Genomic DNA, 21,672 nt, shown 5'->3' on the forward strand with positions numbered 1-21,672 from the left:
ACTAGTTTTCATTTCTACCGTCCCTTTCAGCTCCACAGAGACCATATTGTCTGCTGAGATGTCTTTCGGGCATCATTTTTATTTCTTGTGTGGATCGTTCTGTAGCTGATGCAATGAAGCCAACCATTTCCAAAGGCTACTATTTGGGATCTGTCAACCCCTTGCTAGTGAAGCTTTACCTAACCCTTTCCCCTCCCTTCCCTCTCTCCCAGCTGTGTCACTCTCTCTCCTCGTCTGTCAGCGTGGCCGTATCCATTCAATAAAACTCGACTGACTGGCATTCATTGTATTTGCGGCACGTGCACACAAGATACTGATTTTCAAATCCGTCGCAAAGGAGATCCATTATGCTTTTTCATTTTTTTCCTTTCCTCCTGTGTTTTACATATGTTTTTGTGCATGTGAAAGGTCTGGCAGTCCACACCAACAGAAGCTCCTCTCTCCCACAGAAAACACTGCTCCTGGAACGCCTCATCAGTAGTCCCGCCTTTAATTCTTTGATTTTGTGATGTCACACTTCGTCATCATGTCATGCGTTTAGCTAGCTTGGCACACAAGAATCGTTTTGCACATCTGCTCTGTTGTTGTTGGCGGTGCTGGCTCAGGCATGTGTGAGCTGACCAATCGGAGAAGACTGGGTATTCGGGAGGGGGGACCTTAAAGAGACAGGAGCTAAAACAGAGCATTTCAGACAGAGGGGGAATACAGAGCTGCAGCACTGGACCATATGAAAAACATATGTTTTTTGAGCACTGAAGCATAAAAACCTATTCTAGTAGCAACCCAAAATAAAAGTATGAACCTGAAAACGAGCACAATATGTCTCCTTTAAAGTGTTATTTTGAATAACAGTATTTCTCTGATCTCTTCCAGTCTGCAGAATGTTTTACATTCAAGGATGTCTATAAACACACTGTACACTCGGTAATCGATGTTCCAACATCTATTTTATGTTGAGGCTGAGAAAAATGCAGCAAGCTGTCTCCGCACTGTGATGCCTGATGTGTTCATTAAGAAAATCATCGACTAATAACTATGGGAAAGGGTCGGAGATGGAAATCTGTTCCTATTTCTTGCATTTTGCACGCTCTCTGCTCCTGATTAATCCAGAAATCCAGATGCCAGTTTTTTTTATTTTTTTTATCAAATGCCTACTACACACTCTTTCCATCACTTTCATTTTGCAAAGCCTTCTCCGCAGCTCATCAAGCTCTCCCTCTGCGCCTCTCGCCTCGCGACCTTGCTGTTACCGTTTTAATGCCGTCGCTTCATCAGCTGTTATCTGTTTCTTAGTCATGTGTCAGTGTGCAAGAGAGGTGGCGTGAGATCAGATGCCCTTTTTCACAGCTCAGTTCATATTCAGCAGATGCAGAGGGGGAAGAAAGTGGAAGGAACGGAGAGAGCGAGCGACAGATAGGGCCTTATTATTTCTGTGTGGAGGCAGCCGGTGACACCCTAATGAACCTTGACCACCGCCGCTCACCCACTCAGTCATATATACACACCAGTACCCACACAATTTATGCCACTCTCCTTATTGCTCCACTCCTCTTTCCCACAACTTCTTTATGCTCCCATTCCCAATGTGTGCGAACACATGCGCACGCCATCTCCAGATGTCTTATCTTCATCATTGTTGTGGGCACAAGCTGAGTCAGAGCCATCGACACCAGCCACTTAGCAAAGGCAGCTGATCATGAGAGAAGTATGGCCTCGATGAAAATGGCAAAAGGCATGTGGGAGTCTCCGCCATGGTGACAGTTTGTGTAGCTGTTGCGCTGTTTATAAATTCAGCCATAACACGTTATCCCATCCTACGCGAGGAAAATCACAGACATAAGGTGCAAGAGTGAACAGGTGTCACGATTATGGTGATCAAAGTATCTCCCAGCTATTAAATATCACACAGTTACAGCGGAGTTCCTTGTTTCTGTGTTTACTTAAGCAGCTTGCAGCAATTATTAAAAAAATATATATTTATCCTTTTTTAATAAACACAGCTTTTACTTTGCTTCGCTAATAATGCAAAAGTCAACTAAATGAGTTCAGCTGAGCCTGGATGTGTCCGTTGTGTTGCCATGCCCGGATGAATGTGGTGTGTTGCTGTACATTCTTGACCACAAAGGAAAGATTAGGTTCTGGCTCGATATTCCTTTCTTGGTAGCAGCTCTTCGTATTCCGTGTGTTGACGAGGATCCCTCCGCCTGGGCCCAAAACCGTCCACGCCAGGGCCTGTTTATTTTGGATTAACATGCTGCTGAGGGCCAGCTTATTGTTCTTGTATGCCGTAACATCAACACCTGCTATTCTGGTTCCCATCAGGCCCACAGCCTCAACCATCAATCCATCCAGCCTGAGCGAGTGTGGCTGCTTTGAAGGACAGAGGCCCTGAAAAGATGTCCCAGAGACGAGGAGGGGGGGTGCGGAAAGGGGAGGACGTGGGGCGAGGTCGGGTTACTCCTCCAAGCCTTGTCCCCTGGCTGGTAATGGCTGGTCCCCTCAGTACACTGCATTATGCATCAGCATTAAGGCAAATGGAATGAAGCAGAATCCAATTACGGAAGAACAAACAGGTGGGCTCAGTGCGGCTTAGGCGCAGTATTGTTTCAATCACAGCCCAAGCCAAGCTTTATTGCAACTGTAATGTTATCTGGAAAACACATTTCCTTTGCCTTTCAATGGAAGAGTCAACGGCACATTCCAGACATGCAGGCATAAAACCATGTGTCTGTGCTGATTGGAGGCTAAAAGCAAAGTTTACGCCGGCTAAATACAGTAGATAATATCACAGGGGAGATATTGATTTCTTATCCATCATTTAGCAGGCATAATTGCTCAGCCGTAAAAAAAATACTGCAGGGTGAGTCAATCATACTGCTGTAAGAGGATTTGTTTGTTATTTCTCTTTAAACATTAAACCAGGTGTCATCTAGGGTCTTCTCATATCCTGTGAACCATCGCCAAGCTGGGCCATCTGCAGTAATGGAAAGTGCATTTACTCTACTAGTACTGTACTAAGTACTAAGTATTTCCATCTGCTTCTTTCTACTTCTACTCCACTATATATTGGAGTTAAATGTACTTTTGACTCCACTACATTTACTTACTTTTTAAGATGTCAGTGTTTTGAGTAAAGATGAGACTTTATTGATCCCTTGGTGAAATTCACAAACTACCCTGCTGTACATATAGTAAAAAATAAGCCACACTTTTACCAGCTGCAACGCTTAAAAAAAATGTACATATAAATTAATACAAATAATAATAAAATAGCGTACATTATTCTGGAATGGACCCTCTGCATGCTAAGTAAATATACTTTTATACTTGAAGTATTGTGTTGTGCCAATACTTTTTCTCCAGGGGGCAAAATATAGGAATTTTTGTTGAAAACATTTAAAAATGTACTAAAGGTATCAACAGAATGTGAATAATAAGAGTTTGACATAAATAAATATGTCCAAAGCTCCTACACTGTCCAAAGTATACACCACAACCACTCCCCGGGTCCCCAAACTCCCAGTCCTGACTGTTAGCTGCCCGGCTAACCGAGCTAACTAGTTAACGGCAGCTACAGCAGTTAGCAGTAATTCTGAGGATATGCTGTCCTCTCTTTGTTTTCAGTATAAATTTGACAGGTGGCCAATTCCTACATATTGCACCTTTAAAGTTGAAGTCTGAATTCAGGACTTTAACTTGTAACAGAGTATTTTTACACTTTGGCATTGCTACTTTCACTTTAGTAAAAGATCTGAATACTTTTCCACCACTGGACAGTTGGCAGTACCAACACAACCACAAGGCTTAATGCAATATTGCGGATTAAGAAATATGGTTGGAATGGTCTAAAATCATTGGTAGTTTCAAGTTACACGTTCCCTCTTTTTCCAACTTGTTTGTAGTAATCAGTCAACAATTCATTGTGACTACGTGTCTCAAATGTCCGCAAATCTAAACATAATGTGACAACAAACTCAAACACTTTTTATGTGAAACTATATTTTTCAGCCCGGCAAAGCCTGCATGGACTCATATGCCATTGTGTGAACACGTAACATTAATAGCATCATGTTAGCATGCCTCTACTCTGCCTCAGGTCTCCAGCTGGCTTTAATAATGGTGCTCTAATCCTTTGATCCCTGCTTTTTTGTTCGGATGGGACGGGTTAAACAGAATGCCCTGTAATGTTGTGTCCAGCACTGAGCATTCCTGGCTGGCTAATTTTGCCAGTTCCCTGAAAAGAAAAGAAAAAAACGCCACTGGCCTTGTCTTTGATTCACTGAGATTACTCATGTGGCTTAGGCTGAACAAACCCAGTCAGAGTTTAGGTCCAGGAGACCAGGAGTCTGAGTTTATATAAACCAAGAGACAGAACACATAGACACAAACTCACACTGCATTACTCTCTGGAACCTTTGTGCCATCTTCTACCCACGTCTCCATCTAGCTAATTAGACAGTTTGCAGCCAGAATACATTTCCTCTATTCTGCGTACAGAAATCACTGCTGGGATTCATTAACGTTTGTCCTTCGGTTTCAGGGTGTGGAATCGGTCAAAAGAACACAATGTTGAACTAAACAGATGGATGAAAATCCTTGAATTTAAGATGGTAGACTCACTCGAGTTTCAGACAGAGAGAGCGAGGGGAGAGAATATTTATACGACCCCTCCAGTAGGTAATATCTACTGCTGCATTGTCCAAAATAATCCCTTCAGTTCCTACAAAAACACACACATACAGTACAAACCCATGTGCAATAAAAGATTGTACATGTGCGGACTCGAAATTACGAAACGTCCTTCGCAAATTGTCCTTCCCACATCGACCAATTCAAAAGCAGCATTCTTTTCTACTAAGACGTCTTAAAAAAGGAAAAAAAACATATAAAAAGATTCAATATACAGACCTGCACAAAGAAACTATCTGTATTGTGTGTGTGTGTTTGTATGCCTTCACAAAATGTGTCCATGGAAAGAAGATGGAAGAGGCTATCCACTGAAGGGGCCCATTAACCAGATGCTACTACAGCGAACACACAATAGGAGGGAATGGGGGAACTGCGAGCAGCAGTGAAAGAGGAGAAGGAGAGGAGGAATAGCTGCCCTTTTGCTCTTTCCTCGCATCTTTCAACCTCCGCCAAAAGTGAACCAAAGTCACTCCTCATGCCACTTGCGCCGAGGTGATGGGGTCACAAGCGACGAGGAGAAGAGTGAAAGAAAGAAGGGTCGTTCCCTCACGCTATCGTGCAATAGTGCGATACAGCTATTTCCTTTTGCTAGTACGCCGATGTACAATGAGCGTCATAATTTCATGTGAAAGATCGCATAATGATTATCTAACAAATTAGTCTGTCCTCTTAAAAATGAAAAGCGAGTGATTGAAAGTGTGAAAAACCCTCAAATTTCAATCTCATTCATGTCTTCATACTCAACTGACAATAAACATGGTGATTTATTAATCTAAGGGGGAGTTCAGCTTTTTAAAGCAGCCCCACGATAATAAATCACTGTAGACAATAATGTTTCATTACTGCACTTAGTGTATCCCATACAATCACAATATTATTGTTATGGCTTTAGTATCCGCCCACTGAATGAATGAGGAAAACTGCATGAGGGGTGTTTGTGTAAATGAGCGTGTGTTAAGCAGAGGGAGAATAAAAAAAGGACAAAAAGATGAACAATAACCAATTAAACATAATTACTAATGCACTGGGTTAATAATATATGTGTTAATGGCTTAATGGCCAAGGATAAAGTGTCCTTGTCTTTGTGATCGTGAATCATAGTCAGCCCTTGAAGATGGCTTTTAGATGCATGAATCATACGAAGGCTGAGAGGAACCTTGTGCCCTCTGAACACAGCCCTCGCCTGCCCTACTTTTCCTCTGATCTCTCTGCTTTTTGCAGCCTCTCTGTTTTCTCGTCTGTCGAAGTGATGACGACTTTATTGCCGGTCACACTCAAATAACTTGATTAGAGACTTTTCGCTCTCGCCTTGCCTTTCTCTGGGCTGTCAACAAGTGTGCCATGACTTAGCTCACGGTCTATTAATAGCCGAGTCTGGCCAATGAGCTGGCTCGCTGGTGGACTGTTTTCAGTTTATTTTTGAAAGGGGACTCCTGAAACCCCAATGAGCTTGTCACGACCAGACTTTTAACGCTTTACGTTGAAGCCAGTAGAATGAAGTGATTTGTTTCCATTTTTATGTATGTGATGCGCACTGTTGGACAAAAGACAACATTTTAAGAAGTCACTTTGGGTTCTGGAAAACTGTGATGTCCATTTTTCAAATTTTTTTTTCAACACTTTTTATCAACCAGCCCTAATTTGGCTGGGAGAAGAATTTAAGAAAATTCAAAATAAACATGTTCATTCAAATAAATGAACATGTTGATCCGCCCGTCCTACCACCCCAAAGCATCAGTATTGGCGTCCTGGGAAACCCAAAATGTCTCACCAGCTGGTCCTTTTAATACGTAACGTACATCAAAACAAGTCAACATAGACTAGACATAGACACAAAAACCCCTGGCTGAAAGTCCTGTGTTTGTTTGACCTATTCATCGACCCCAAACGCCACCCTACTTGGATTTTCTTGCTCTCCATACTACGGCCGATTTTATGCGTGGTGTTTGAATGCATCTGGTCTCCACAAAAGTTAATGGGAAAGATTGGCGTACCACCTGCATGCAAATGGACTATGGCGTATTCACGGCGTGCAGTTTCAATGTTTAAAAGTTGTGTTATTTCTATGTCCCTTGTGCTCTGTACGGAAACACCTGCGTTTGTGATGCTTCATTAAGGGTTTTCGTTTCACTTGTCAGGAGTATATAGATGTCGTATGTCTGCTGCATGCAATCTGGAGGGCAGAAACACACAGCTGACAGGTATCTGGTGCGAGGGAGACACAGGGAGTGTTAGTTACTGTAGGTACTGTCCATGGATGGAGACGAGATTAAAAGGGGAGACAAGAAATGATGAAGTAGTAACCAGGGGAGACGGCGGTGGTGCTAGAATGTCTATCCATCTATCAGGATTAAAATAATGCATTCCAGACATCTGTGTGGCTTTCCTGTATGTCTGCTCATGCATGTGTATGCATATTGTACATGAGTGTAACCATGCAAGTGTGTATAGCTCTCTGTCACATTACTCCGTGTTGTCGGATCATTTCTGAGTGCTGATGACAGGGTCGATTTCTCATGTGAATGGATGAAAGGGGCTGAGTTATGATGGTGTCCATATGCAGGTTTCCTCCTTGTACCACAAATGGAACGGCACCGGCTCTTCATCATTATTAGCGGACTTCCCATGGCTCTAACAAAATACAGACTGCATACACTATCCCCTGTCTCTATTTCATTTGTCCATTAATGCCATTTTCCTGCTGCTGCTGCTGCTGCTCTACAATCGCTACTCCTTTCTCCTCTCAAGAGCTGCTTGAAGGAGCACGGTGCATCACAGGATTTCTGATCAGTCAGAAGGTATCTTGGAGCGTCTGTTTAAACTTTGTGTGCATGTAGCAATGAAAAGACCTTATGAGATCTTCGGAGAAAGCCTTGTGAATTTCAAAAGGCGAGTTGCGCGTCCGCTTGTTAGTTGTGATCAATCTTGTGTTGCGTTTTGCATATTGGCCTCTGGGCATCTGCAGGGTGATTGAAGCCTCACCAGCTGTTTCTCATTTTCTAATCTAACATGGGTAGCGTCATCACCCACCCTCTGGGGCTTGTTGGTCATTTAATGTGTTCATTTGATATCGGCCACGTATTCTCATCAGGTCTTACTGTAACATCCCTCTTTTACTCGCAGCGTCAAACACAGAGATGTCTATAAATAACTCCAGCCTCAAGTGAGAAGCAGAAAGGTGTTATTGATTGAGTTTTCCAGCAGTGAGAAGCAGTACCAGTCCACTCAGGTGAACAAGGCAGACAGCAAGAAAACGACATCTTCTCTGCCTTCAGTCTGGCGCTGCCTGATCACGCCAAGTGGTTTTCCTATTTGCCACACATCTTACACGCCTAAAAACACCATAACACAACTCAGTCATCTCTCGCAGCGAGCCGCCACCGATATTGGATTTCTGCCCTTTTCCGATTAAAATCACTCAAATACAAGATTGTGGATTGTGTCCATATTAGAAAAACGTGCTCGCATCAGCATTCTGCGAGATGGGTTTCACTTAAACCGCGAATGCACCGTGAACTCCGACCCGAGAAGTGATCCAACTGTCCGCTTATCTCGTCTGTCTGTCACAGAGGCTGATACTTCCGAGCTGTAACTCACTCACCGCTAATAATATTTTGCAGAATTGCTTGCATATGTGGTATCTCCCTGAGCCTGGTAATTTTTTTTTTTCATTTTGAGTGCATTCCTCTGTGAATTATTTCTGTCTTTTGTTGACCTGAAGAGAAAACACAGCTGCGCGTCGTCAACCAAAGGATCAGGCTCCTGACTGACTCCGGCTTTCGTCTTGTCTTCAATTACCTGCCTCGGACCGAGAGGAGAGGCTGACACAACAGCAAAAATGAAGAATTATGACCTCCATTTGAGTAAATTCCCTCCATCCTGCTAGCGTTGATTAAGCTGTTTCTGTTGTTGAAGCAGATGACAGCAGAACCCTGTCTCCTCTCTCTAATTTTATCAGAGATGCAACAAATCAACCCTCGACCCGCATCGAACTCACAGGGCGAAAGCGCCATTAACGGGCATTTTCTCGGCAGGAATATGATTTGACAGCTTAATTTTCATCTACAAACAAGAAAGCTAATCAATCACGTCGCTGAGGGCAGATTTTTCATCCCACATTCCCTCGGGTCATTTGGCTACAGAAAGTTATTAGAGATGACGAAATGATTAATATTCTGATACTGGGTGTACGAGTTCATATATAAGGTCTCTGCTGTTCTGTATGTAGCGAAACATTCGTCTTTCTAAATGTTTACTGGAGTAAATATAATAATGAATATTCTTGCTTCATCAAGACAGTGCACCACTTTCTCTTGAATTCCATGGTTGATGTACTATTATGTCTCAAGTACCTGAGCCCATTCACAGTTAACTACTGCTAACCTCTGCCTCTTGTGTTCGTCGATAGTGACCTCTGCAGTGCAATATAGCCAGCTTCAGCAGGTAATGATGCATACGATTTTCCGGTTTGCTACGCTACACTACGCAATCACACAATGTACAGTAGGCAAATGGGCTACAAGGGCAAAGTCTGACCTCTGACTTTGTGCTGAACTGCAGATATCACCGTATCTTCGATGTCTTTGCTGTGTTGAAGCACGCTGTAGGCACCCTGCGTAGTGGATTGCACTGAGTTGCTAAAAATCTGAAGAAGTTTCTGATCCATTATTTAGACATCCGGCCTTGGGTATTTAAACATTTCGATGCACTGTAGGATGAAGATGAACATTTAATGATCCCAGTGGAGAAATTGGGTAAAATCAGGTTGTGCACCAGAGCAGGTGAGGCGGAATAGGACTTTGGGGACGTAGTTTTAAATTAAAATATTCCCATTTCAGTTAAGTCAAAAGTGATATCTTCATTTCCGTAAGCCTCACTGCACAAGTGCAAGCGCAAGTGCGCTTAGTTCATACGACGTCTGTGGGAGATCTCATGAAGATTATGTCATATACAGCCTCTCACACTTTGGTCTGTGTAGTGTATCCATGTAGTGGTACACGTAGAACAAAGTCAACTTACTCTTTGAGTCAAAAATGAACCACAAAATACTGATACAGCTGATACTGAATAGCGTTCCTAAAAATATGCAGCCCGAGCCAAGAGTTAAATTGATGTTTACTTACTCACGGCTGCACAACAGTACACACTGATAACTTCAAATTTGACAACAGCCTTTAATCTCACTGGCAACAATAATGAGACTGGATATCATCACAAGGTAGCTGGCAGTTTAACTTAAATATCTGTTTCATAGTTCAATAGGCATCCACATCTCAGAAATCAACCTGGGCACATAACATTATGATTATCATTTAACAGAACTAGGCAATGCCTTCACTTCATTAAGCAAGTGTAGTGTTATCAGACACCGACAAACTACAGGCTCCACACCACTGAAAATGTTCCAGCAAGACGAATTTGAGCGGCGAGAGAAAATCACTGCACACCTGCCCGACACAATTGGTTGTTACACAAACAACATGCATGTAATCCTGCGAGGCTCATCGTTCCTGGACACAGACACTGTTTTCTATCTTTGGTCTGACTGTGTATTGTAATTTCTGACACCGGTATCTGTAACACTGAGAGGTTATTTGTTTCAACACTGGACATTATCTCAACATTATTCAACTCTTCTGAAAATGACAGACCCCTTTGTCCTGATAATCCTAAAAGATTTCTCAAGAATAATTCAAATGCTTAACATGCATCTTTTGAGAAAAGGGGCTTCGAGTATCATATTCTTTATGTTTAAGTTGTTTTTTAGATATAGTTTAGTGTGTTCTGATTGGATGTTGTGCCACCACACTTGGGCCAAAATGTGAGCAAATACTGCAGCTCAATAGGTTGTGAGGAAATTGATTTAAGTTTCTACTTCATATACAGTTAAATGGTGACATCTTATTGGAAGGAGTTATTGTGAGATGACTACGGGCAAAACTTGACCAGCAGTTGGACATTGTTTGGTTTTGTTAAGCGAATGAACCGTAAGCATACGGTACACGAGGGGAACAGAACTTGAAACATTTGTGTCCACTGTGGCACTTAGTTTTACTCTTTTAAAAAGATTAGAGATAAAAGATTAAGATAATGGAGTCTGAGCCAGTGTTTCTCACCATCATAACTTCTGAATATTTATAATAATGGTATCTTAAGCCAAAATGTAATCCCTGAGAAAATTATAGTAATTAGGTTAGACTCTTTTGAAAGATTCCCCATTGTGATTTAATTTTGCAGCCCGTTTACATATTCCTCAGTCAGAAAGTTTTTTTTATTTATCGCTGAATACTAAAGATTAATGAAGATTAAAAGTGATGTAACCCGATGAAACCTGCAAGTTCTTGAATAATTCCACAAGGGGATGAGGAAGACTGATGATGATGATGCTGCTGATGATGATGGTAGCGATAGGAGCACCCGTTGCAGATGAATCGGCAGGTGTAGTAATGTAACCGCCCCTCTCAATCCTTCTCCGGCTCAGCGTTCTGTCCACTGGATCGATTCCCTACGATCAATCAGCAGCCATCTCCCCCGCTACTTACGGACATTCAGGCCGGACACAATGGCGGTGGGAAATCACATGTCAGACGACTTCATGGTAGATGACTTTAATATCCGCCACAGTAGCCAGAGAGGCTATACGCTAGAATCATTCAATAGCCAATGAAGCCGCGGGCCACTAAACCAATATGGCGTGCAACAGCAGAATGGATGTGTTCCATGGAAGCCCTGTCGGTCGCAGTGTAATTTAATCCAGCCCTTAGGACAAGCATCTCTCAAGAAATGGAAAAAAAAAATGTTCGAAATGGAGACTTGAGGGAGCGGATGAATTGTATAACCCTTCGCTAACCCCCATCTACGCTCCCAACTTCGGAGACTTCCATTTTTCCCTCATCTCATTTAGTATGACTGTCAATGCAAATTGGCTATAAAAGCAAGAGGAAAATCTGGTTACTCTAAAACAGACAAATGGCCAAACACCTGGTTGTTGAAAGGCCTCTGGAAAAAGATTTCAGGCTATATGTTTTGTGGACAAGCCTTAGAGAGAAAACACCTACTCACCACGGAAACAACGGCAAGCATTAGGGAGGCGCTTTTTTTGAAATCTCCGGTCTCTAACTCTGAAGTGTAACAAGGCGGGGAGGGAGTGAGAGCAAAAACATGTGAAGTGAATAAAGGACAAACGTCTTGGCTGGCTGTCGGGTTAACAGCTTCATAAAAAGGTGCCAATTTAGAAAACAGATCTCAGGGTGTAGAGCTCGCCTCAGCTACACGCCTGACTCTTAAAAACGCCGTCTCTGAGAGAAGGAGAAAAACAAAAAGACACGGGGGTTTGACAGCCACCTAGAGCTGCATTAACACCGCGGGCCAAATTGTACAGATAAACAGATACAAGTATAGTATAACCAGCAGCGTTTAGCAGGAGGGGTGTTAACTGTCAGAACTGACGCCCCCTCGCTGAGAAGGAATTTATACGGGCTTTTCTCACACGTTAGCCCACAAGGTGAGCAAATCTTTCAACTTTTCCTTCAACAGCTGAAGCAATAATGCATTACGCTGCATGATATTGCACTAATGCCACCCATATGAGAACATAACTGCGCTTCCTATTTTGTAATATCGGCGTATCCCTGTGACAAATGTGTTTGGAGCGAGCGCCGTCGACTGCGCCGACCGACGGTGACTCCTCCGTCTCACATGTGCGGAGTAGTCGGCGGTGGGAGGACGAACTCGACTCAATTCCACTCTATCACCTTGCTTTGATAAAACCTAATTTCCCAGGGGCTTCAACTTCAGATGAACTCAGTTCCTACGCCAAGAAGCAGACAACTCAACGACTAACGCCGGCTGAATGGGAGCATAACATAATGCGGACAGGAGGGCACTCCTTTTTTGAAGCATACAGTATTGTGCGGCTGAGGTTGCGAGCTATAACTTTCAAACTGTCTCAATTTAACTCCCCCGTGAATTCCATTGCCATTTTAGGGAAGAGTTTGCAACGAGTGATGAGAGCGGCGTGAAAAGCTTGGCTGAAAGCAGAGCATGAAAGTGTCTACTCGGATCACTGTAATGCCACTCTCAAAGCTCCGCGCCGAAGTTATGAAAACATGGGTGAGGGATTTTGTGTGTGTGTGTGTGTGAGTATGTGTGTGTGTGACTCCCTCCTCCTCTCGCTCTGCTGTATTAAAAGAAAAACATTCGGTCAGGAAAGTTCCATCTAGATCAGTAATTCACGTCGAGTTAGGTCAATTGGCTTCGTATTTTTTCTTATTCCTGTGAATGCATGTGGGGTTTTGTGCAATTGTCTCATCGGTATCACTGCTGTGTCTAGAGAGTGATGACTAATTAAAGGAAAAGCCCAAATAAATGAGACGATAATCATGACAAATGCAAATTGTTACGACCCCAGAGGTCGTATAAACGTTTCTATTGTATGTGCTGTAATTGCCTCTGTGCTTTAATGCCCCTCTGTGTTACCTGTGTGTGTGCGTGTGTGTGTGATTGGTTGCAGGTGTGTTTGGTTAATTGAGTGAGCGTAGCTTGTCCAGGGAGCTGATTGGTTCCTGCCTTGAAAGCCAGACGTTTAAAAGGCCGGCTGTCCCAGTTCCCGTGAGCTCTCCTCTCTCAGCCAGACTGCCAGCCTGTCTGTTCGTGTGCTAGATGTGTTTTTAAATAAAATCTTTAAAAATACTTTGCTGCTGGTGGTGCTCTGGAGATGGTCAGAGGGGAGAGTCATTTTCATGTCGCGCCAGGGTTTCCCCTAGGCCCTGGTCATCGTAACGATTGGGGGCTCGTCTGAGATAACATAAACCAAGGAAGGGCCCTTTTCAGGAATGATTTGGGCCTATTGTTGTTGCCTATGTGATTATAAGATGTGTACAAAGCAACCGGGACTCACAGATGTAGTAGTATTCTCTGCCCGGTCTGAACTCAAAGCCCAGGGAGAAGGGAGTGAAGAGCTGGAACTTCTCTGAAAACTTGAGCGGTCCGTTGGGGGAGTGCGGCCTGTTGCACTCCCAACGTTTGAAGCCCTTGGCGGTGTGGTCGCACGTGCTGTAGCCATCGTAGTTGACCATATAGAGGACGTAGCGCTCTGTCCGCTCCTCAGGCACTGTGTCTTCATAGTGAGGACAGTAGACATCCAGGTAGTCGTTTATGCACACGTCGATGTGGTAGTCCCCACGATGGAACCTGGTTGAGACACAAAGAGAAGAGAGACGGGGAAAAGATTAACTTTGTGATATTTATATCAAGTAAAGTGCAGACCACCTGTTTTGTTTGATATACAAGCACTTCAAAACTTGTTTTAGTATATTCTTGATAAATCTGCGTGTTGATGAATCGACATCACCTTTATTACTCTGGATGAATGTTTGTTTGAAAAGCATTCTCCGCATAAACGCTGGTTTGATCTCTTTATACTCGTTCTACGTTACGTGAAAATTTAAGAGCACTAGCGCCCTCATCTTCTGGCTTCAATAAATTTGTGTGGGCTGGTTTATCTATAAATCTGTCCTTGCTACGGATATTTACTCACACATGAGCACATCTGCTTTCCGAATGATAGCAAACTTAAGTGTTCAAGTCTGAGAAAATATGCTTAAAAGAAAACAGTTTCAGGTCGCACATTTTCTTTTACGATAAAAAAAAAAAAAAAAAATGAAAAAGAAGGATATACAGACGACCTCAGGCTGAGTGCAAAGTAGAAATGATCACGGGGCTACAGGATGGCCCAGACAGTAAATGTCATGATAGGAAAAATACAGAGCCGGGCTGTCTCTGAGGGCTGTGCAGCGAGGCATCTTTACAACTGCAATGATCTAGAACGAGCCACACAGGGTCAGAGGGCTTCAATACATACAGGCAGATTCATCAAAAGGCCACACAATGTCACGAGCTCGCGTCTGCACACAAAACACACACACACAAACACAATTTTCTTCTCTGTCGCTTCCAAAAAACATCCCTCGACTGTGAAATTTTCACAGCTACCAAAATTAGAGAGCGGTCCCTGTGTTGTGAGTTTCTGGCTGGATCTAGGATGGTATGACCCTAACCCTGAGGGTCACAGGGGTCCTCACAGAGAAAAACACTGACCACCTGTAAACTTTGCAAGGGATGCCCTCAATTTAGCGCTCTCGTGCAACTTTGTGGCTCACACAGTCATTCTCAGATTGCCTGAAGTGCACACAGCAGCTGGTGCCACTGACTCATTTCGCCCATAAGCCAGGTGGCGCGGGCTTATAATTGAGAGCCAGTCTTTAATGTTGTAGGAGCACAACCTGACAAGAGTTTTGACAAAACTTTTAATTGAAAACCGCCACTGCTGTCTATAAGACAGGCTTCTCAAGCCCCAGAACGCATGAGGGGCAGAGCGTGTAACAGGCTCAAACTATTTTATCCCGAGGACTCTGGAGCCTCAGGATTAACATACTGAAGCAGTACACACGCAGCATGGTGACCCCTTTCTCTCGCCATGCAGCGTTGTGTTATTGTCTCGTGCTCTTTCCATGATGGAGAGAAGGTCGCTTGGCTCGGTTCTGTTCGGCGTCACATGGACATCTTCCAGGATCCATATTCTTCATGAATGTTGAATTTTGTAATCCTGAATGTCCATATTTCAATTTTACTGTTTTGTGCGTATGATCTTCCGAAAGAGGGATCCTCCTCTGTTGCTGTTCCGGAGGTTTCTTCTATTTTTTCACTGTTAGCAGGGGAATTTTAAGCCTTTTCCACATTTGTGATGTTAGACTATAGGAAAAAAACACTTGACTTGACTTTTCTGTTGCTCTAATGTACACAGTAGCCATTAAATCTTACAGATTTTCTACATAAATCAACCATCCAGCAAGGGTAATTTTCCAAAAAACGATTCTTTCAGTGGGTTTAGAAATACCAGGGGATAAAACATGTTGTTTTTCTTTCATTGGCACTAAATGTCACAAACACCTTTTGATGCTGATGAAAATAATATGCCGCACAATAGTATAAAAATGTCAGCACGTCCCTCTATCTCTTTCTCATCTTCCTCCACCCGCTTCTTTGCTTTCTCTGTTCAATCTATGCTCGTTATTTCAATGCAATGTCTGGGTTCTGACTCTAAAGAAAGGATTTTCTCAGATCAAATCGCTGTATATATGCACTGAAAATGCTTATCCTGCTTGGCTGCGTTTACTTCGGTCTGCAGTGTGCCCGGACAAACTACACAGAATTACAATCACAATGCAAACCAGACCACTTGTTTTGAAGATCAAACCGCAAATTGAGCAGAAATCTGTTTTCTGGCGCCTTCACTCGTCACTGAATTCATGTCGGTATAATGGAATGATTAATGTAACAATCAAGCGACAAATCGAGCCGCGGCCATTTCTCGTTTATGTGATCATGTGTGTCTGCTGGTTTATGTGCACACATGTGTATGTGTGTTTGTGTACGTGAGCATGAGCTAGCATGAAATGTCGCTTTTTCGGTGTTTACCCGTGCAGGGTAAATACCAATGTGAGGGTGTTTACAAGCAAGGCATGGAGGAGCTCATCTGTAACATCTCATTTAAAACATGTCTGTGGCGGTCCAGGAAGAGCCATGCATCTCCCTCACTGCTTTAAAATGTCACTGACTTAATGGTCACATCCTCCCATCAGCTTGTGTGTGTGTGTACTGTATGTGTACTGTGTGTATGTGTGAGAAGGAGAGAGAGAGACAGAAAATGAGTGTGTGGATGTTTGTGCGTGCGTGTGTGTGTGCGTGCGTGCGTGCGTGTGCTGTTTCAGCTGCCCTTCTCTCCCTGCCTCAGCAGTCAGAATAGTGGCTCGTGGCCCTGACTGCAAATGAAGCAGAGGATGTTTGGGTGAGCGAGCACATAAAAAGGGACAGGACAGGCATTTGTAACATGTAACACACGCACACGCGCACGCACACACACACACACGTGCAAGAAGCGCGCACCTCCACGCGCATACACGCCCACGCACATACATTAGGTATGTGTTATCAGCTCAGTGAGCTCCCTGGCACATTGGCAAAGGAACAGCAGAGAGACAGCCAGAAGCTGCTAATGGCACTGAGTGAGAAAGAGAGCGAGGGTGAGAAACAGACAGGGTGGGAGAGAGAATGGACCTGGATCCAAAAGAGGGTGAGGTAATGCAAAAAATAGGCAGGAGAGACTGAATGATGCTGATAGCACTGCCAGCCTCCCAGTGAATCTTAAGTCTTTGCGGGAGTCATTCATCCATGCATTCATCATTAAAGGAGATTCTACTAAAACTGTATGTGCATGACATGACTCTGCGTGCAGCCGGAGTTGTAAATGTTTCTCCAAGTCTATTCAGAGAGGGATTATCATCACAGAGTCCTCCGGAAAACTTCTTGTATTTTGTGGAAAGCTGTTTATTGTCCTTATAAAAACCCTGTTATCAGGGGACTAATGTGGGAGTTTTAGATGCGGCCGGCGTCTTGTTTATAGCGATGGCAGCTTTAATCGGCTGCTGCTGTTCTATAAACAGTTTTCAGCAGTGAGAGGGAAGTCGTTCTTCACCGCGGAACGGACACGTGTTTTTCCGCCTCTGCTGTAGGACACGCAAGTACCGAGAGGTTGCACCGACGGGATGTATATCAAGGCCGTGCTCCGGTAGAATCGCAAAGAGGGAAAATATATAGGCAGGGGAGACGCTGCGGTAATGTTAAGGTCAATAGATGAGAGTAATTGCGAAGATGCTGCGGGATCCACTAATCCAGTGGACACAAAAGAAAATGTAAATTCAAGCTGCATCAAAATTGGCTGTTTTGTGTGCGCGCGCGTGTCAGCGATATTATGCCTGTAATGTGCTCCCAGAATAATAATAGAATCTCTCAGTGTTTAATGATTACCAGTAAATAAGATGATCGATCTTAGAATATAGTTATAGGTTTATCATACGGTTGAGCTCATCCCTAGTATACCAGTTAAATGTACATGTAAATGCCTTTAAACATTATTACAATATTACTAAATAAATATTGTCACATTTATATTATATCAATAATTCTGTCTTTAAATGCTGAATAAATATTAAACTTAAACATAAATAACAATACAATGACCAGTTGTTGAGCTCTGACACAATGACTCCCCCACCTGTTACACATGACAACTAGCCAATCAGAGGTGTCACTGCTGCTGCCTGGGTTGGAGCACATGTCATTTTTAGATAACAAAACTGGTTATGTATTTCAATTAAAAAGACTTAAAAAGAAGTTGTTACAAAATGTATCAATTGTTTTAATTATAATAGGTTTTATTTAACAGTACTTCCAGTAATCAATCGCATGTTTATCTCTATCAGTGCTCCTACGATTGGAGCTAGAAGCTGGTACAAATCACATGAGAAAATGTCCAGATGGAGTTGGCACTGAGTCGCCCTCACTCCTCCCCAAATGCCACACGCACACGCACAGATACACACTCTCCCACCCAACCGCCACAATCACTCCATATTTTACGACACACTAATGGCAACATCTTCTCCATTCTGGTGAGGAAGGAGTAGCGGAAGGAGCGGAGAGTGGCAGCGGAGGCATGCTAGCACTAAAATAGGTAATTAAGGAGCAAAGTTGGAAGGTGGGCTAATTGTCAAATGGTGATAATTGCATGTCTTTGTTATGCCACAGCTGTCCCAGCGAGCGGTGGGTCAAAACACAAAGCCAGGGAAATCAGCTGGACACAGAGCGTGGGTGCATGTGTGTGTGAGTGACTGTGTGTGTGTGTGTGAGAGGGAGAGAGAGAGAGAGATAATCTTTATTACCAACTGATTACATTTTCACACCACCTCCTCAAGCCCTCGGGGCAGAAACTGAAGGGGCCGAGTATTGTCAGCACAAACACACACATGCACACGGATACAGAGAGACACTCGCACTCGCAGACACACAGTCACAAACGGAAAGAGTGAGTTTGGGAGAGCTGGAACAGTGAAGTGAATGCAGGGTAAGGTGGCACACCACTGCAGTCGTTGATTGGCTCATTTCCATTTCAATTACACAGCCCAGTGACATTGCTGTGCATACACTCGGGCACACTCGCAGAGAGACAAACACAATACACACACACAACTACACTGACGCGCACAGGCCCCCGCAAGCACGCACGCACACACACACACTGTACCCAATGAACTCCCATCAGCCACTTCTCTGAGCTGTGCACCAGTGGCTGCAGACAGAAAGCAAGAAGGACAGGGAGAGATAGCTAACCTGAGTGAAAGAGAAAGGAGGAGAGCAAGAGCTCAGCGGCAGGTAGAGGCAGAGAGCAATCCGAGTCATCTAACCAGTTGAATAAGTGAGATTCAATAGAAAGAGGAACTTTTCAATGTGCCGCTGTAGCAGCGCTTTGCTCTAAATACCACAGCTCAAAGGTGAGAGCCAGAAGGAGAGCCGGAGAGCGATTACCAACAGGATACCAGAGGATTAAAAAAATCCTGTATGAAATGTTTGGTTGTTTCGTAAGCTCTAGGAAATTCTCACTTTCCAGTGCTCGTCTTCCCTTTTCTTATGTTGCTGTTTCTCCAAGACATAAAGGGCAACACATTACGAACAGTACCTTGAGAGACGACGTGCACTTCTCAAGGCTAAACTTCAGGGCATCTGTGGATAAAACGGCACTGAGAGGGAGCTTGTCTTTGGCGTCACTGCAAAACTGTGATGACAGCACGTTGACTTTAAGCGCGGACAATTGATGAATGCACAGTGACAAAATACCATAAAAAGGGCGAACGTTTGATGTAAAAAAGAGGTGCCTGAAACAATCCTGCTTCATGTTCTTTAGCTGCGCAGACTTTGACAGGAACTGTCAAGTCGGTAGCATTTACACACTGCTGACAGCTGCACGCATTATAAAGTCAAAGCTCTACCTCTGTATAAAACATCATCTTTGTTTGACTCTGCCTCTTTTTTCCTTCTGTTCTCGTTCTATTTTCCCCTTTTTCTTTTTTGCCGCACGTCTGAGTTTCTGGCTCATGACCCCAAATCATATCTATTTACATTATTTCACCTCTCCCTGTTGAAATTCATACATCTGATTTATTTTCAATTCAATATCCTCAGGCAATGTTCCGCCGTCTGATAAATCAAATCACAGTAACCTAGAAACAAAAAATGCACTGGGACCTTAAAAGGCAAACCAGTGATATCCTGTTGAGTGTGTATGTGTATGCCTATGCGGATGTGTATATGTGTGTGTCTGTGTGTGTGTGTGTGTGTTCCTGAAGTGAGAGATCATTTGTTGATTTTGGTCCGCAGGGAAAATATGTTTAGCCAAGAGGAGATGACCTATGACTGAACCCCGACTAGAGCACACATGCAAGGGCCTCTCCGGGACCTTTCAACACATACGCCACCAATGCACATCCCGAACACTTCTCGTTATAGTTTGTGCAGTTGTCTAATTACACATGATTGGCTTGGAGGATGAAAGGGAGAGAAGGGCAGAAAGAAAGAAAGAATTGAAAGATAAGGAGAGACAGAGGGGGGAGAGCAGAGAGACGGTTGCAACTCATCAGAACGTCCACCCAGAGAGGAATTCACCTTGTTATACCGACGGCAAAGGGGTGTAATGGAGAGCGAGGAGGGGGGTGGGGAACAGGTAACTGCACCCAGTATTTCTACTCCACAATCAGCTTGACTGTAAAATTAAATTCCAGGCCACACCACCATTTCAGCAATTCTTGTTACTGTGGGACCTTGAGATGGAAAACATTTTTCTCTTTGTCTGAAGAGACTGGCGAGAAATGACAATGCCACCTTCTGGGGTACTAATAATACAGCTCATAATACACAACAGATTGCTTCTCTACCTGTGTACCAATCACACAAACCCGGCAGCAACAACCTTGGCTGTAACTCTCACGTCTCAAACAGATTGCATGTCAATAAAGGGGAGAGGCAGCTTTAAAGATATAATATGTAACATTTCTGGCAGACTTTTGTTATTTTTTTTTGCTTGTTTCAGTTGTGTAAACTTATAAACATATCTGCCTCAGTCACGTTGGATGGATTTCCATCAGCAGTGGTTGTTGTTTAATAAAGAAGACAACAACTCCCATGATCTCACGCTACCTCGCGACATCATCGAACAAAATCTTTAAACAGATTATTTTAACCTTCTGAAGTGTTGGTCATTCTTTACGGTAAGTATGATATGTCGCAGTTGAACCAGAAGTTGAGGTCTGTAAGGACATTTTGGCATTTATTTTACAGTACGCCTTTGTTTTCTTACCAAAAAACTGACCAAGAGGTTGTGAAAAACCTGCATCATCTGCCACTTGTGTTTCCTGCCTCATCAGACTTGGTCAATTTGGGGCTGCAACAAGTTATTATTTTCATTACTGGTCCAATTTGTGAGAAAGTTGATTTTTGAGTCTCATTACCAACCTGTCAAATTCTGACGCTTTGGGTTTCCCAACTCGTCAAATGCTGACGCTTTGGGATCTTAGGTTAGGTCGGCCGCCTTCCCACAGCGTGAGTGATTGACGAGTTGGGAATGCAACTCAAACACGGTAAATCTTCATGATTAATCATTTGGTCTGTAAAATGTTAGGAAATTTCCTCACAATTTCCCAGGACACAAAGTGAAGTCTCCTCACTTACTATGACAAGACAAAGAAAAGTGGGAAAATAATTTATCAATCATCAAAATAGTTTAATTAATCATTGTAGCTCCAACTACAGTTAATAATTAGTACCGACAGGATTGGAGGAATGAAAATGAGACCCAAGTTGTAATAAATTGGAGATCTCTTCTAAGATATTGTTTCACGTTCCTTGCTCTACTCTGGTTCCGCCGCAGCACCTTCAATCAAATAAGACGATACTGTGAGGAAAGAAAGGCAATCCCGAAAATACAAGGTGTTGAGGTCGAAAGGCGGCTAAGGAGACAGAGAGAGAGCAGTGAAGTCAGAAGAAGAGCATGTGAGAGTGTTGCTTGTTACACGAGTTGACAGCCACATTCCA

At 43.4% G+C, this 21,672-nt stretch overlaps 1 protein-coding gene across 2 annotated transcripts in view; it reads right to left on the reverse strand.

Annotated features, from left to right (window-relative positions):
- efna5b (ephrin-A5b) overlaps nucleotides 1-21,672 on the reverse strand; it is a 96,442-nt gene that overhangs the window by 5,864 nt on the left and 68,906 nt on the right. For both annotated transcript variants that reach the window (XM_084359687.1, XM_084359686.1), the window contains exon 2: nucleotides 13,589-13,881. In XM_084359687.1, coding sequence (XP_084215813.1) covers nucleotides 13,589-13,881 — 293 coding nt within the window. The remainder of the gene's footprint in view (nucleotides 1-13,588; nucleotides 13,882-21,672) is intronic.

The sequence above is a fragment of the Pagrus pagrus genome (genome assembly GCF_965226575.1).
Source record: "Pagrus pagrus genome assembly, chromosome: 8".
NCBI classification, from domain to species: Eukaryota; Metazoa; Chordata; class Actinopteri; order Spariformes; family Sparidae; genus Pagrus; species Pagrus pagrus.